The following is a 17,301-nucleotide window of genomic DNA, read 5'->3' on the forward strand; positions in this document are numbered from 1 at the left end:
CAGGGGCCAGTCCTTGGTCTGGTACTATTAAATATTTTCATTAATGACTTGGATAATGGGGTGGAGAGTATACTTATAAAATATACAAATGACACCAAGCTGGGCCGAGTTGTAAGAGAAATCTGCAGCAAGAGAGATCTGTTAGATATTAGGAAAAACTATCAAACAAGAGGGTAGTTAAACTTTAGACTAGGCTTCTGTGAGAGGTTGCGGCATCCCCATGACAAGAGGTTAAGAAGGGCATGGACAAACACCTTTCTGGACAAGGATCATATGATTCTAGCAGCACCTCTGAGGAGGCAGACTCTCATTGTGTAACAGCAACAGCCTCGTCTAACTTTGCCCTGCAGGCCCAAGCTATGCTCTTCTAATAATTCCAGGTGGAAGTGATGAATGCATGGATCGTTGGGGCCATATTCTCCTCGGGGAGGAGAGGCTGAAGTTTCCAAGTAAACTGCAAATGGACAAGGGTATTTCTCATTAATGAGGCTACATGATATTCTAGGCTAAGTGCAAAGTCAAACAGGACCCTCAGGCTTTGCACTATTTTGATATATTTCAGAGCTGGACGGGACCTCATGTGCCTGGAGCTGTAATGAGTGACATTTGCAGGAGGCATAGTGCCAAGCTCCTTTCAAGCTTATAAATAAAACAGCGTGAAATTGACCTAAAAACCTTGTGACAGAATGAAAAATAATTGTTAGGGGGAACTTTTACCTCCCTGAACTAACAATCATGTGATGGAGCTTGTCTCGGCCTGCAAGGGTGATTTTTCTTTTTAGCTTGAGTAGAGATGCTTGGGGGAGAAGGTATGAGAGGAAGCATTACCAAAAAAATACATATCTTTATGTATTAAAAACAGTTTCAGTAGAGGGGGAAAAAATCAAGATTATCAATAGTCAAGTTAAAAAAGACACAGAGCACACTTAAAGCTCTGTGCTACAGCTCTTACTCGCAAGTGGCTTTACTGGAGCTAATGGAATTAGGTGCTGGGCCCCTTGCATGCCAAAGTAAAAAGCTCTGAAGGTGGGGAGTGGGAGACCAAGGTTGCAATCTTGCAAGCTACTCTGTGTCCAAGCCGAGCCCCATTAAAGTTAATAAGGCTCCATTTGAATGCAGATCACCTTGCAGCATCAGGGCTAAGTTAACTCGAATTGTATATTATTTAGTGTAACTGTTTAATTGGATAAATCTTTTCTTTTGCAAGTCATTTTTCACTATAATTCTCTTCACTTTTAACAAATACATTTTAAAAGTGCCTACCCCAGGCTCCAGGTGCTTTTGCCTTTAAAAAAAAATCAAAGCAAATAAAAACAAAACAAAAAATATTAAAACCCTCCCAGCAGCTTCTCCACGCTAGGAAGTAACTAGAGATTAACTCAGTGCCCCCCTCCCCCACCCTAAAATCCTAGCCTTTCTGGGACTTTTCCTTCCCTGAAAGTTTGGTAGATGGTTGAGCAATGCGATACGCTCTGGAAAAAAAGCAGTTCTGTCCTGTTTCAGACCAGGATAGGCAGTGAGTTCTAATGCTGATAGCCCCCATGGACCATACATAGTCTCTTACAGCGAGGGGACTTTAGCTCCAGTGTCACTGCTAACTATAGCGGAGGATGTAAGGTACAAAGTTTACATTCAGACGGGGGGGGGGAAATTATTACACATCTGTGAATACAAGAACTGATGGTCTGTGGACACACACACATCCTCCACAGGCATATGTCCAGGGGTTGAAACATGGGTCTGACAGCCAGAACTTTTCCAGTTCTTACTGTGACTTTATCAATAACTTCTCTTGCATCCTAGACTTAATCACTTAACTTGTCTGACTCAATTTCTCCTGCTGTAAAATAGAGAGGCTAATTCTTACTTAGAAATATTGTATTAATTAGCTTATGTGTAGAGTGCTTTGAAGATGAAAAGAACTGTATTAATTTTTCTTACTAGTCAACGCACGCTCATTGGACTAGATCTTAGCCCTTTGTTCTGCCTGGCATAGAAGAATTTCAGGGAGGGTGTCTGGAACTAGCTGTGGCCCTAGCTCTAGGGTTGAGGGCATGACAGGGGAAGGGAAGCAGGCCTGGAACAATTTCTGGCGATCTTTGGCGAACTGCCCCCATAGCCGGTTCCAGTATTGGGAGAGGATGGGGCACAACTGGCCCAATCACTTGTGCGCCTTTAACCTGCTGTGCCCAGCACAACTTAGTCAGGTGCCTGAGCATTCCAGCCTAAGTGTTACAGCTGTTACTGCAGTACAGATGTGGATATTGATTCTGTTACTGGTCTTATTACCATTGGCTCTTCCTCCAGGGTAGTTATTGTATCTCATTTAAATGACTGTATCCTAAGGGGAACTCTGCTTTTAAATCCTTCAAGGTCCTGGCACGTGTCCAGGATCTCTGTGGCGGAGAGGTGTCATGCAGGGGAACGTGCACTGGGCTGTTAACAACGACTCTGCATCCCCTGCGCCTCCTTAATTAGGCGCTGGCTGCCCTTTCTTGGAGGCCTGGGCCTTTGTTTGTGCATGTGCAATCTTTTGGGTCAGCTGTCCCGGCCTTTAACCCTCCCCCCGCGTGCCCCCCGGTGCAGGCTGCCAGGGCTTCCTTCTCTCTCGGCTGGAGCGCGGAGAACTTCCCCATCCCTCCTGGGCCGCGGGGGAGGAGCAGAGCGAGGCGGAAGTGAGAACGAGCCCCGCGGGACGCAGCCCCAGCCTCTCACACGAGCTGCGAGCTCCGTGGCTCTCGCCTGGGCGTCCGGCTCCGCGCGGCGGCTGCAGCCTCCCAGGTGAGCAGGTGCCGAGCGCCGCGGCCGGGGAAAGGGGCCGCCCGCCCGGCCGGGCGCGCCGAGGCGAGGCATTTGCTGCTGAGCGCCGTGTCCCGGCCGAGGGGGCTGGACGCTCAGGTGCTGAGAACTAGCCGGGCGGCAGGGAGGGGCACCTGCGAGAGGAGCCGGGGGGCGGCGGGGGGCAGCTCTATGCTGCAGCGTGCCTCCTCCCGGGGCTCAGTGCATGGGGTAGGGGGTGTCCGGGGCTCCGGGCAGAGCCGCGCCCGGCACTGCGCGGGGCAGCGCCGGGCTCCCGAGGTCGGGGGCGGAGAGCAGCACCCCCAGTGCCTGAGCGAGACATCCACCCGCAGTGCCCGGCGGGAGAAGGCGCTTGGTGCAGCGCGGGGTGGGGTGGGCTGCGGTGGCTTGCCCTCTGGAGCCTCCAGGAGGCTGGGCAGGTCAGAAACGCCCCCGGGGAAGTGGGGAGAGGAGAGTCACTCGGAAGAGAAGCGGGAGGGAAAAGCGGCGGTGTCGAAACGAGGGTCCCGTTGAATTGATCAGAATTGCTATTGGCTTCGCGACTGACTTCGATGGGTTTGGTCCCCGTCCCCCCGCCGTTGAAAGCCCTTTTTGCCATCTATACCGCGGCGTTTGTTTTATGGGAAACATCACACACCGCGCTCTTAATAATATTTACCGTGTACCCGACTTGTTTTTTCTTTCGAGAACTCGACTCAAAGAACCAAAGAGAATGGGCGCCAGAGTCAATCTGGTTTTGTAGGTGCCAGCGCTGCAAGCCTGTGTATGTCGCTCTGTGCGTGTGCCCGTGCCGGCTTGTGCCCGCCCCAGAGTCTCTGTTTTGGTGTTTAAATGCAACTGTTGCACAAAGTAGTACCAAAAATGGTCAAGAGGGAGAAAAAGGATTTGAAAAGGAAAATTCATAGCTGAGCTGGGTTGGGCAGGTTTAGGGCGTGTAATTGTTTGATCATCATGGCCATGCATTTCCTCCTGCCTGTGGGGACTTTTGTAATCAGATAGCTACAGGAACAGTAAAGCCAGAAGTTTCACTTGTATGCCAAGGCATACTTTTTTTTTAATGATGTGGTGTTTAATGCTGCCTTTTCTGCATTCTGTGGATGACTTGGGACTGCACATATAAAACCAAACTGACTTTGATGGTTTCATACTGAAACAAATATGTCTAAGATGTCACCTTTGTCACTTTTCTGCACACTGGGGACACTGGAGTCTTCACTACAGCAGAACACCAGATTTCCCCAGAATCATAGGCCCTGACCACTTTAGTGGAAATATCATCTGGGTAATGTTATCTATTAGCACTGTTGGAGGTATGACCTACGGTTGAGCAATTCTGATTCTGTCCAACAGAGGGCGATGGTATATATACTTATTTATGATTAGATGGGGAAATGCATTGTTGAGCACTTACACAAAAGGCTCACTGAACGCTCATCAACATGAGTGAGAGTTTCACAATTTAGCCTTTAGCTAGTTCATTGCACAATGTTTTCTTTGAGACAAAGTCAATTCATAGACCCCTGCGCGGACACAAAATGTATATCCACATCCAATATGCAAACATGGGCCGTGGATTTGGGCTCTAGATATAAAATTTGGATCCACACCCATCTGCTTATCTGCAAACATGTCTGCTGATATTTGCATCCACGAATATAAAGCGGGCATCCGTGGATTTGCAGGGCTCTGTCGATTCACGTGGTGATACCTCTCCTTCATACCAGATACAGTATCTTTAACGGTGACATAAACAGATCAGTAAATCTATCTTCTTAGGGTGTTTCTTTAGTTTTCTTTCCCCACATCCCAATAAGTTCTCTAGTTTATGAGATGCAGATGTTTTACTGCAAGCTCAAAGCTGGGGCTGGGGGGGCGGAGGGAAGAGCACATTATACCTTACCATGCCAAATGCCTTCCTTTGCAGTTAGTTACCAAAAAAAAATAAAAAAAATTACAGTATCTTTTCCTGGCTTTTTGTTAGTTGCTCTCTCTCTTTTTTTTTTTTTTTTTTTAACGCATACAAGAAAAATTATTCACACGCTTAACTTTTGCTCCGAGTTAGGAAAAAAAATCTTGTCAACTTACTGATCAATCTGTGTTGGTGTGTCCCAGCAGCTTAGATAAGGTTCCTTTTCCCACAGTCATTAATTCGTGATCGCTTATAATTTTAGTGCGATTACTTTAGGGAGAACAAAACATGTTTATATGGTAGTATAATCTTTAGTAAACTAAAGTGCATATTTATATGGGATTCAGTGTTTAGTACATAGAATAATTCTTGCTTGAACTAGTGTGTAGGTCCTATAAGGATCGTATCTCAAACTCTGTGGACATTCCCTTTCACGTGGGTGAGTGAGGGGGAGGGAGGGAAGGAAGGAACCTTGAACTAGGGAGACATTGGCCTTCTGGGCCTGTGTTTGGTCAGATGTGTGTATGCGGAGGGGGGCACAGGAGATGGAGACGTAAGTGAGCCAGATTCTGTTCTCATAGAATTCAGTGGTCCTTTCGTGGCTTCTGGCATGAGGGTGTAAGTAGTTCAGGAACTGCTTCAGTTCTGAAACAATCTCTGTTGTTGGCTTGGAGTAGTACTGTAGTTCCTAAAGGTTATCTTGTTAGCCTGCCTTACCCGAATGCTCTTTTTATTTTGTTAAATGGACCTACTGGTGTGAATAAGACTATTACAGTTTGGCCCTTATTAGGGAAACAAGGCTGTATAGCTTGACTCTTTTTTGATGAGGTGTATCTGGAAATCTATATAATTACATTATTTTTCCTCAAGAAATTACTTTAGTGCATTGTTAAACTTCTGGTGAGAGATTTTTGTAGAACTTCCCAGGTAGTAGTCTCCCTATAGAAATGAAATTGTTTTAGTCGTACAGTATCCCTAAATCTGTTGCTTCAAAAATAAGTCACCTGTAGTGTAAGTATAGTGAGAAATCATTCTTGCCGTACTTGATAATATTTGAAACACACTTTCTTCTACTTGACTGAAGTTCCACCTTAAATCTCTTGTATTAAGTAACTATGGAATCTTACAGTGATTTGGTGTAGTCTTACAGTAATCCACCCCTTAGTGTGTGCACTCTCTCTCCCTCCCCACTTCAAATATATAAAAATAGAAGGCAGCTACTACCTAGGACGTCATTGTAATATTGCCTATATGTGGTGCAGCTGAAGCTGTTATCTTTGACACTGAGCAACAAAATTAAGTGCACAGCGTGCTTTTTAAAGGTAATCCTTCATCCTTGTTTGGGGAGGAGGGGAAATCATCTTGGGATTCTCTTAAAATGCTTTTTTTTAGTTTAAAGAAGTTGCCTTGCTGTTTGGTACACAACTTTCTCTGGTTATACATTTTTGCATTTCTTTTTGATTTCTTCTGTAACGCCTTTTATGTGCCTAATAGGGAATTGGAATTGGATGTTGGATGTACGTTAAACTGTAGGTAAAAATGCCAAGAAGAAAAAACATCTTTCCCTCTGAGTAACTTGGACATTTAAAATTTGTAGTTTTTGATATTTGAATGTGTTACCAAAATATGCACGCTCCTTGGGAATGAGATTTTATGTCGTAAACATACCTGTGTACCTGTGACTAAATACATAATACCACAGGAAATAGATTTTGTGGGAAATTAATGAGCCAACATCTCTTACATGAACTATTAAAGTTTGTATGTACTTAAGAAATTTTTAGGACCACTGTCCATTTAAATTTGGTCCAATGCTTGCATTTTGTAAAAAGCAGCTTAAATAACCTCCAAACAAAAGCCTAGAGGAAATATTTCCACGTTTTTTTCTGAAGAAAACAATTGTTAAAAAATTATTGCATGCAGTGCGTGAAAACAAAATATTGCAGTGCTAAGAATCAGAAAGTAAAACTAAATTATTTTTTTTTCTTAGCTGACAGGCCAAAAAGCACAAATGGTGACAAACTAGACTTTTTCAAGTCCATTCACTTTTACTCATATAAGGTGTTACAGAACAGAAAAACATTGTTTGCAACATATATTTAAATGGACAGGGCCCCTTTTAAAGTTAACGGTGTGCATTTCCATTTCATTGTGTATATATCCTGTTAAGATTTACATTAAAAATTTAATCCTCTCTTCCACAGACACTTACCTGGAATTAGACCTTCAGCATCCAACACCATGAGCAACTACAGTGTGTCTTTGGTCGGCCCTGCTCCTTGGGGTTTTAGGCTTCAAGGTGGAAAAGACTTCAACATGCCTTTGACCATCTCTAGGGTGAGCCATATTTGCCTTTATAGACTTTACAAAAATGTCTGCTCCATCATGTGGTACCTGAAACCTGCAAAGATGCGTATTTCTGCAATATGATCATCTTGCTGAATGTGAGGGCTGTTCACTTGTACAGCTGGTGTCACCTTGTCCCTTAGGATGATGGAACGGCTATTTTTTTTTAAACCTGTTGGGAAAATTAATTTTCTTGAACGTTTGAGGCCTCCCACCGTGTTTCCTTGGGGAGAGCAAATGTTTGTAACAGTGTTTTGCTTTTTTTTTTTATAAGCATCAGATAAAAATATTTCCTTTCATCCTTGCTTCCGTAGATGTGTGTGTAAGAAGCCGAGGTGGAAAGTTGCTGACATAAGTTCGATCGTGTCTTGCGCTAAAGTTAGCTTTTGAGCAGCAGGATGCTTGACCCTCCCCCCTGGTGATGGAGGGCAGAAGTGGACACATATCTCTCAAGCGGGAGGGGGCATGGATCTTTAATGAGAAAATAGCTCATGTTGCCTCTGTGTATCCACCATATATTAACTGAGTGTATGGTCTTTAAGTATCTATTCTTGCAAAATCCTCCTATTTACAATTTTTTAAAAAAAGGTAGTTAAACTATGTGCAGTACAATATTCTCTCTAACTTTTTACATCCATGTGCAGAATGAATTTTGTTATGTGCACCAATATGGAGGTGATATTTGGCGCCGGTGGGGCCGAAGGGTTCAGAGTGTGGGAAGGGGCTTAGGGCTGGGGCAGAGAGATAGGGTGCAGGGGTGGTGGTGCGAGCTGGGGGTGCAGGCTCTGGGGTGGGGCCAGTGATGAGGGGCTTGTGGTGCAGGAGGGGGCTCCGGGATGGGGCAGAGGGATCGGGTGTAGGGGGGATGAGGGGTTTGTGGTGCAGGCTGCCCTGAGGGTGGGGCCGGGGCCAGGGAGAGAGGACACCCCCCAGCCCTCTCTCGCTACAGCGGCCTGGGGGAGAGGCACCTCACCAGAGTAACTCTGGGGCTGGGGGAGAGGCACCTCTCCCTACCTTGATAGCCTTCTGAGTGACCGCGCAGCTTAGAGGGAACTTGGGTGCCTTAGTTGTGAACGGTGTTTCATTAAAATGTGCCTGAATGAACATGCCAGTTTCTCACGGGTGTTGTATAGTGTATTGCTCTTAACTGCTATTATTCAAAGGATTTGAGGAGCTCAGTCAAAAGAGAGAAAATCTTTGTACAAATAGCAATGTAGTGTCTAGCTAGAGTTCACGACCCTCAAATAGTGTTTAATGGATATTTTTCTTTGGATGTAGGCTGAGTTTCAAAACCTTCCTCAAATGTCTGAGGCTGTTCTATTTGGCATGTATAACATATTTATACCAACTTTGCAATGTTGAGGCTTTCAGAATATTAGGAATCCTAGTTAGAGAAGAGTTCATTTTACTTCTCTAATATGTGTTTCCTCCGTGTAAGCCAATTTTTTTGAAGGGCAATTCTACTATAAAAGTATTTATGTAAAAATGGGATCTTATTTAACAGATTCTCTCACCCTCACTCCCCCAACACTTTCCCGACACCACCCTATTTACTTCAGTGACACAGATAAGTTACTTCTTACACCTGTTGAGTGCAGTGTCTGTACTGCCCTGTGAGAGGGATTTGGTTTCTGTTGCATCATCAAACTTCGCTTTTTCAGTTGCAGGTCCAAATACTGCTGGTTCATTTAGACCTAGGTAACCTTATTCAGCTGTGGGTTACACTGTTGAGATAAAGGTGAAATTTTGGTCCTGTGGCCTATTTTATTTAAATAATACCTAATGGAGTGCTAGAGAAATGACCTCAAATAAATAACAAACTTACGACAGTTGATGCCTGAACCAGAATGTGTACTGCATACTTTTTTAAACCTAGGCTGAGGTTTGCATGACTGACAGGAGAATCTCAATAAATGATTTTGAGTTACTGATACAGAATAAACGTGGAATCTCGGAAGATTGTTTTTACAGTCACTTTTCAAAGAACCACCACATTTCTTAAAGTCTGGGTTATATTCATGTGCCCCTAGATCCTTCAGCATGGTTGGCTTGCTTTTGAATGGATCAAACTTGTTGTCACTTGAGGCTTTGGATTTTTTCAAACTAGGTCTCAGTTGGGCTTCTAATTTGATGGCTGTCAGTTTACGTGGGCAAGAACTATGCTTGTGATTAAACCATGGGTGCAGCTGGTTGCACCTAGAGATTTAACCTTTTGAGTTGCAGGTATGAACTGCTCACGTGGCGAGGAATGATTGTAAAGCTGTTGAAACATAGGTGGTAGACATTTTTCGGTCAGGACCTCTTATTTGGTGCACATCCCAATACCTATCAAACCATGGTAAATGATAGAAAATACTACTACTGCTCCTGGTGTGTTTGAGAACCAGAGTGCAGCTCCAGTATGAGAGGGTTGATTTAAACCAGGCGCTTTGCAGAGAGAGGGAACGATATTTTAAGATTATGTACTACACTTATCCTTGACTAGCGTTGCTTAATCCATGTGGTACATACATACATGTGCTGTTGTACTGGGATGAGCTAAAGAAATACGCAAATTGGTCTAAACAATTGAATCTGAAATCCCCAGTCTTCTGATCCCGTGCCAGCTGGCCTAAGACTCCATCTGAGTAGCTCATGTTACAGGATTGGGGCCATAATAATCTCTCTGAGCCAAAATTAAAAAAAATAAGTAAAATCTGGCACTTCTACCTGAGCTCCGCCCCTTCTGGGTTGTTTCTTTTCACTGTAAGTAGGACTGTGTGTGTGTGTGTTTGGTCTGGAATTAAAATGTACTGAGGAGGATGATTTGCATACCAAAACTATCTGATGATTTGAAGAGTTCCGTCGTGTGTCCCTTATGCACTAGCACAGCATGTACAGCACGCCATCCTTCTCTTCCCAGTGAAGCATAAATGCCTTTCCTCTGTAGTTAGACTGCTAATTAAAGAGTTTTGAACATACTGATTTAATAAAAAAGGTAACCAAGCAGCAGAGTTATTTTTGTTCCCTTACAAAGGTCCTGCTGTCTCTCATGACCTTCTTGGGTTTTGTGCAGTCATGCCTGGAATTCATTCTGGGCTGTGATGGTGAATCTTGGTGATTGTGTTGACAACTAATCTCTTGCTGTAGCTTTGTTTTAACTCCTTGCATTAAGTTTAAACAATACTTAAAACAACAATATTCTCTGCAGTTGACAAATAGTAAGTTGGTCTCCTGACAGTATTGAAATAACCTGTCAAGTTCTTAAGTAAAAGGCTTTAATTTAACCAACTTGCATCTCCCATGACTGTCTCAAGAAAGTTTTTCTTAAAGTTCATTCATATTGCTATTTTAATGGAATTAATCAGTGGTGCTATTACTAGAAAAATAATAGTAGACTACTGAGTTCTTCCATTGAAATTTTTGCAGTGGCAAGTGTGAATTTAGGGTTTTTTTAGTTTGAGTGCAAATGTTTGTGACCTATTTGACATGATACACTTGTACACTGTGTATTTAAATTTGAATCCCATAAAGCATTTGTAGTGCTTGCCATGACTGAGTGACATTGTTAAAGTAATACCGAAATGTTACTATTCAAAAAAGAGTTTATATATACAATGTTAATCAAGAGTATGCTCTGAATCTAAAGGGTGACACACAGCCATGCAAAAATACAGGGATGTGTGGAAAAGATCCAGGGAGTAGTTGGCAGAGAAATTTGGGTGGACTATAGGAAGTTTTGAGGGTTTTGGGAGGAGACACACATTTGCAGGATGTGAGTTTTGGGATACTTTCAAAGTGAGAAGGTTGAACTACGGCTTTGATGCTTCAAGATGTTGCGCACTCTGGCTCCCATCCAGCAATGCACTTAAGCACGTGTTTAACTTTAATCTGATGGGGCTGCTCCAAATACTGAAGTTAAGGATCAAACCCGGTATGTGGAAGAAGAAAAGTACAGGTGCTCTGATTTGTTCTGTGTTGTGGCTGCAACCCCTAATAAAGACTGATATATGGGCCTGATCCCGCTTCTTGTAGGCCTCATTGGCAGCAGGAGACTGGGCTGATTGTTAAACTCTCTTTTTTATCTGTGAGTCACACAAATGCTATGGCAGTACTTTCATATGGAGAGAATGCAAAAACTATTTGGCTTGAAATAAATGAAAATGGAGATTACTTGATTGGGGATCTTCAAAGATTGGACGCATCTCAGTATAACCTAACTAGTTTCATTTGGCAAAATAAACAAACAGATCAAAATAAAGTAAACAAAACTGAGAAGATTAGGAGAATGTAAATTGCCTTTTACCTTGTTGTATAATCCAAAAACAAGACACATGTTACAATTTAAGAGCAGTAAAGTTAGAGCAAATAAAAGCAAATAACATTAGATGCAAGGTATCCGCTTCTGGAAGCTACTGCCATAGGAAACAAAGACTCCTACTTTTGCTGTATTTAAAATAAAAAAGGCTACCTGACTTCATGTTCATCAACAACGTTGGTAGTTAGGCAGACTGACTATATAGCCATAATGAAATCTGTTTCAAGCTTATAAACTGTTTTGCCTCTGAATCAATATACAGCGGTGTACATGTTAGTGTGTACTATTTTCTGGAACGTAAAGAACTGGCTGCTGCCAGATTCAGGATACTGGATGATATGGCCCAGTGCTTTGGCTGTGTTTATGCTTGATAACATCAAAATCTACAATGCTACTTTTGCAGTCATACTTACTGTCTCAATTATTTTTATATAAAATTTCCTCTACTTAAGAAAAATATCTTTTTATAAGTACCAGCCCAGCAAACTCCTCTTGGACTATGATGATCAAGCTGGTTATTTTTAATTTATTTTACTAATCACCAGTAGTAAAGTATCTGCAGGACAAATTAGCCATCACTGATACGTAGTTAAGGCCATGCTCTCAGGCAGTCTGGTTGACTGATTGAGTAGACAGCTTGGGAATGACATTGATAGATACCATTTAGCCTTTGCCAGCTGGATCATTCCTTTTGGTTGTGGACTTAAGGACAGGTTTCTCTCACCACCACCTGCATTTAGAATTAAAAAAAAAAAATAAGAAATTGATGCAATTTTAAGGATATACAGTTGAATCTAAAGAGGTTAGGTAAGGTTTCTACAGTAGCACTAACTCAAACACTGTCCACATCATGCATAACATGCTTAACAAGGTAAACATGTATAAGCAATATTTATAACAAAGAAAACACAATATGCTGCATTTGTGCAATGTGGTTAATATTAATATTAATATTAATATTCATTCATTAATATTGCTGTAGAAATGGCAACTCTTCTATATTCTGACTTCTTTAGATGTTGCATTAGTTTATTTGCGTGAAACTTCTGATAGTTCGTTAGAGCTCTGTACTTGACTAACAAAACCAGGATAAAACTCAGTAAATAGAACTGTAACGTCAGAGTTGTCAAAATTGCTGTCCCCTGCAGGATGTAATGAACAGCAGTGTTTGGTGTCAATGTTGCATTCATTGTGTTATGGTAACTTGAGAGAGCTTCAACCATCTATGCTAAATGTAAGCATGATATGTTTGTAATGTGCCAAAATAGGGACTGTAAACTTTCAAAGGTGACAGGATTTTTCAGGCTTTTCTTGTTTAGTGTTGCTATAGAACAACATTAAGCAAAGTTAGAAAAGGATTTTATAGCTTTTTAATATTTAAGCCAATTTTAAAGTTACTTAATAAAGCAGCCCCTTTATGGGAAAAATATAAAATTAATTGTTAGAAAATACTGGTGAAAGGGATTCTTTCAAGAGAAATGTTTCTGTCTGGCTTGATTCTCCTCAGCTGTAGGTAACACTGTTTTTGAAGAACAATCTTCTTTATACGTTTTACTTACACTGGTAGGTTCTGTGTAAATCTTCCAGCTGGCAGCTTCCCAGCTTCTCACAGTGCCTGAATTGCCTGATTCTGGCAAAGTGTATGAAAGAAGTCAGTGTCTCTCTCTCTTCCCTGCCCCCTTACTCCCCCGCACTGTTCCTCCCCCATCCTGCCCATTCAAAAAAATAAAAACACCCATCCCTACTTATGACACAATGTTCGTGATGTTGCTAAATCAGAATAAAGATACCAAAGAGATGATCAGCACAGTATATACCTAGATAGCGTATGATGATATTAACATGGGCTTTAAAGATGTACCCAAGAATACTGGTTTTTAATGGTGCTGTAGTTAACGAGAGACTTGGGAGGTTTGGGTTCAATTCCCAGCTGTGCCTTCAACTTCCTGTGAGAGGCTGGGAGAACTGAGAGACTGAGAATAATCGAGTCATCCATCTGTAAAATGATGGTAATAATACTTCCCTCTGTCTGTTGTGCATATTTACGTTGTAAGCTGTTCAGGGTAGGGACTCTGTGTTTGAGCTACATTGTGCTTGGTCCTGTACAGCCTTGTTGGGGCCTGTAAGTGCTACTAGTATATAAATAATAATGCCTATATTTTATAAATGGAGCAAAGAACCCATTCCCCCACGCCTGTGGACTCAGTGTCAGAGGGTCATTGTTAGGAAATTCATGCCTCCCCTTTAATCTTGGGCTTTTTTTCCCTCTGTTGACATCTATAAAGACATAACCTTATCCTGTAAGCTGTATGTATGATTGGATGCCTGTAATTTTTTTTTTCTGCACAAAGCTTGTGTTTCTGCAGCATCTTTGCTGTCTAAAAACAAACTCCTCTCTCCACCTTTGTATTGTTAATGTAACTTCGACTCAGGATCTGCATAGGTTGTGCCACTTGTATTCCAAGGTGTGGCATTAGGATTTCTTGGAAACTATCTATTTTAAAAAAAATAATGCTAACATCTGTGAAAATAATTGTAAAAGAAGGGAATCAAGCAGCAAGACATTTTAAATGTTGACTGAGCTGACGCTTGGGTCTTGGGATTGTCAGTTCCCACTGGGTTGAGTCTGTTTGATTTATTTATTTTAGGCCACATGTATTCTGTCTGGTTTAAAAACAAACAAACCATGATTGGGATGTGGGGCAATCAAAGCAAATAAAGTGGAATTTCACTCATACGAGTAAACCCTGAGAGAAACAGGAGAATAACTTTTGATTCCTCCTGGCAAATACATCAAGAGTAGTGCTGGTAACTATGTGCACTATCCTGCAAGATGTTGAGTTATGAACCTGGGACAGGGCTCTTACTGGCAGCTTCTGGCATTGGAGACCTGGGTTGATTGCCCAGTGAGTTGGGAGACACCTTACCTTCCTCCCCCGAGAACACTATTCTGAAACACATTTCATTGTATGGTAGCTTGCATTTGAGTGTCCTACTACCACTGTGTAAAACAATGTATATAAAATATTTGGAAGCCACGTCTTTTGCTTTTATAGATGTCCTGTGAAGTCATTAGAGGCAGGGGAACAGGGCTGTTAACTTCTCTTGGAAACATGCAAAGGTAGGGGAGTAGCAGGCCAAGGGTCAGGTTGTGTCACTAGGCACAAAATGTAGCAGAAGGGTAAACATTTACAGGGGATTAGAAAAAAATAGAAATTTCCTTGCGCAGGCCATAAAGTGGGACTTTCTTTTGAATATTAATAGGAAAGAAATTAGACTTATTTGCTTTCTCTGTATTTGAGCCTGGTGGCCTGCCAACCTCGGTGAACTTCCTGCGATTTCAAGAATCTATTTTTAGTGGAACTGCTTTTTCTCACTATTCATTCCTGATAGTTATCTTTGAGGGCATTGTGAGAAGAGACATAGCCTTCAAAGGTTTGTTTGTTTTGGTACAGAGCCAGGAGGAGATAACATTGGTCTTGGGATTTTAAGAACAGATCTCATATTATCAGGCTATCTGTTTTAAGGGAAAGTGTGACAGAAAACTGTCCCTCGTGTTTCAGGCGATGTGAGTATTGAAAGGGTGACATTACCCCAATCATTAGACACAAACTGATTAATATTATAGCTTATATTTTGTGTCAAAGTAAGCTACTTTTGTAGGCAAGGAAACATGCTCTCAATCAATCTTCACCTCTGTAAGGAGATTGTACAAATTGGCTCTCTGGTTGGCAGTCTCTGAAGAGAGGTGAATGGTTGAATGGCCATGAAAAGTAAAACATGTTTTGATACTGAGAAGGGATTGTGCTGACGTTGCTTATGTGAAAAGGACCTAAGGGCTGTCAAACCAGTACCATTTTTATGAGCACTAAAGGTGGATGAAACATGTTCTCACACTCGCACACATCCTGCTCTGCGGTCTCCTAAACTCAAGGTAAAATAGAAGTCTCTCTCCTCACGGTCCTTTATCTTGTGTGATCGAGTTTCAGCTGTGATTAGCAAAGATAGGGCAATATTGCATTCTCTGGACTGCAAGAAGCTGTACCAGTCAGTTTTCTGGGGCAAAGAAAGGACTGAGACTGAACCCCTAGCAGGAAAACTTTGGACTACCATTACACGGCAGAGCGGAAAGTTAAGCAGAAAGTAACTGATGTTCAGTGGTGCAAGTATGGTGGTACAGTCCGGTATGCCATACCAGTAAGATATTTATAGCTGGTATGGAGTACTGGAAAGACACAGGAGGCGCCCGCCCCCAGCCCTTCCACGCAGCTGTGTCTCCTGACTGGGGTCTGTACAGCAGCTCCACCGGCGGACAGGGCGGGCTGGCAGTAGTACAGCATCCTCGTTGGAGGAGATGCTGGTGTTGGTCTGCCCGGGGCCCCACATTCCGCTCCTTTTCCCCATTGCGGTTCCCAGGAGCCGCAGAAGGAAAAGGAGCAGAACGTGCAGCGCCTCCAGTGGGGCTGCTGTACAGACCCCAGGCAGGAGGATTCGGCTGTGTGGTGGGGCCGGAGGCGCATTCCGCTGCAGTTCTGGAGAGCCCTGATCTGCTGGGAACCGCAGCGGCGAAAGGATCAGAACATGGGGCCACCGGGCAGCTCAATGCCGGCCGCTCCTCTGGCGCAACTGTACCTCCCCCAGCCCTTCCACACAGATGCATCTCCTGAGTCCTCCTGCCTGGGGTCTGTACAGCAGAAGTCTCCAGTGCAGCGGGAGGAGGACAAAGTTGTCCGCCGCCCCCCGGTAACATGGGATGGATGTGGATCATGGGGAGGGGACGGGGAGAGCTCGGGGGACCCTGAGCTGGGGGCAGGGCCTGGAGGAGTCATGTGAGGAGGTCACATGCCCTCCTCCTTTGTGTCCCTCCCATGAGTGCAGCGTACCGACAAGAAATTATTTCTGCTTGCACCATTGCATGTGTCAGTCTGTCTGTAGCTGCTTAATCCAAGATGGACATTTCTTGTTTCTCATCCCTTGTGTTTTCCCACAAATTGGGGCAGTACAGGAAAGTTTCAGCGGCCCTGACCCCATCCACACACCTCCCCGATCCCCTCTGCCCTCTATCCAGCCCCCCCGCCCCCTTACCGTGCTGCCTGGAGCACCAGTGGCTGGTGGTGCTATAGCCGTGCCACCCAAAGCACCAAGACAGGCAGCCGTGCCGCCCGGCTGGAGCCAGCCACGTCACCGCACAGCAAGAGCCCTGCCACCCAGAGCATTGCGCCAGTGGCAACCCTGGGGGAATTTTAGATTTTAGGGCGAACAGTAGCGGAGGGGCCGGGGGCTAGCCTCCTGGGCCAGGAGCTCAGGGGCTGGGCAGGAGGGTCTTGTGGGCTGTAGTTTGCCCACCTCTTCTTTAGTAAGTGATAGCTAAAATAGTGATGTGTTTTGTTTTTGTTGTTTGTTTTTTTAAACATACGTTGGCTTAATTTAGGTGAGCTCAAATGCATCATCAGGTTTTCAGTGAGCGTTCAGCTCTACATATTCATGTAGCAAAAATAATAGGTAGGCGTGGTGTGTTCATTGCACCTCTGAATAGATTTGGGGTTTAACTGCACTTGTTTGGATGATCCTATTTAGCTGCTGCTGGATTAGGTAAAGGAAGAAAATGGTGCTGGTGGCCACCAGTGAAAAATTTGGTTTGAGTGACTTGTATCTGCCACAGACTTCCTGTGTGATCTTAAGCAAGAATAGAATCCAGTTCTCCAAAACTGTATTCTCCATGAGACTCTTCATTCTTTTCCTGTAGCCCCCTGCATCATTAACTACAGAATTTGAAAGGTGTGTCGTGAATGAACCATTGGTCTTACAAACAGCCTCACTGACTACACAATCCTGATTGATTCCCAGAATACAGTCTGTCCTGCGCACTGAATGAGGCAGTGGACTTGTGGCAAAAAAAAGTATGTGATCATGTAATTAGACTGTATTATACTGTGTATTCACGAGAGGG

General features: G+C 43.4%; 1 protein-coding gene across 20 annotated transcripts in view; it reads left to right on the plus strand.

Annotated features, from left to right (window-relative positions):
* Positions 1 to 2,393: 2,393 nt before the first annotated feature.
* Positions 2,394 to 17,301, plus strand: part of PDLIM5 (PDZ and LIM domain 5) — a 182,918-nt gene continuing 168,010 nt past the window's right edge. For 6 of the 20 annotated variants that reach the window (XM_037896913.2, XM_037896916.2, XM_037896915.2 and 3 more), the window contains exons 1-2: positions 2,503 to 2,781; positions 6,913 to 7,045. In XM_037896913.2, the coding sequence (XP_037752841.2) occupies positions 2,522 to 2,781; positions 6,913 to 7,045 (393 nt within the window). In that variant the 5' untranslated portion in view covers positions 2,503 to 2,521. Of the gene's footprint in view, positions 2,782 to 2,837; positions 2,899 to 5,205; positions 5,262 to 5,889; positions 6,242 to 6,912; positions 7,046 to 17,301 lie in introns of those variants that run through there. The other 14 variants (XM_007063004.4, XM_037896923.2, XM_037896924.2 and 11 more) reach the window with 14 other exon arrangements.

The sequence above is a fragment of the Chelonia mydas genome, chromosome 4 (genome assembly GCF_015237465.2).
Source record: "Chelonia mydas isolate rCheMyd1 chromosome 4, rCheMyd1.pri.v2, whole genome shotgun sequence".
Classification (NCBI taxonomy): domain Eukaryota; kingdom Metazoa; phylum Chordata; order Testudines; family Cheloniidae; genus Chelonia; species Chelonia mydas.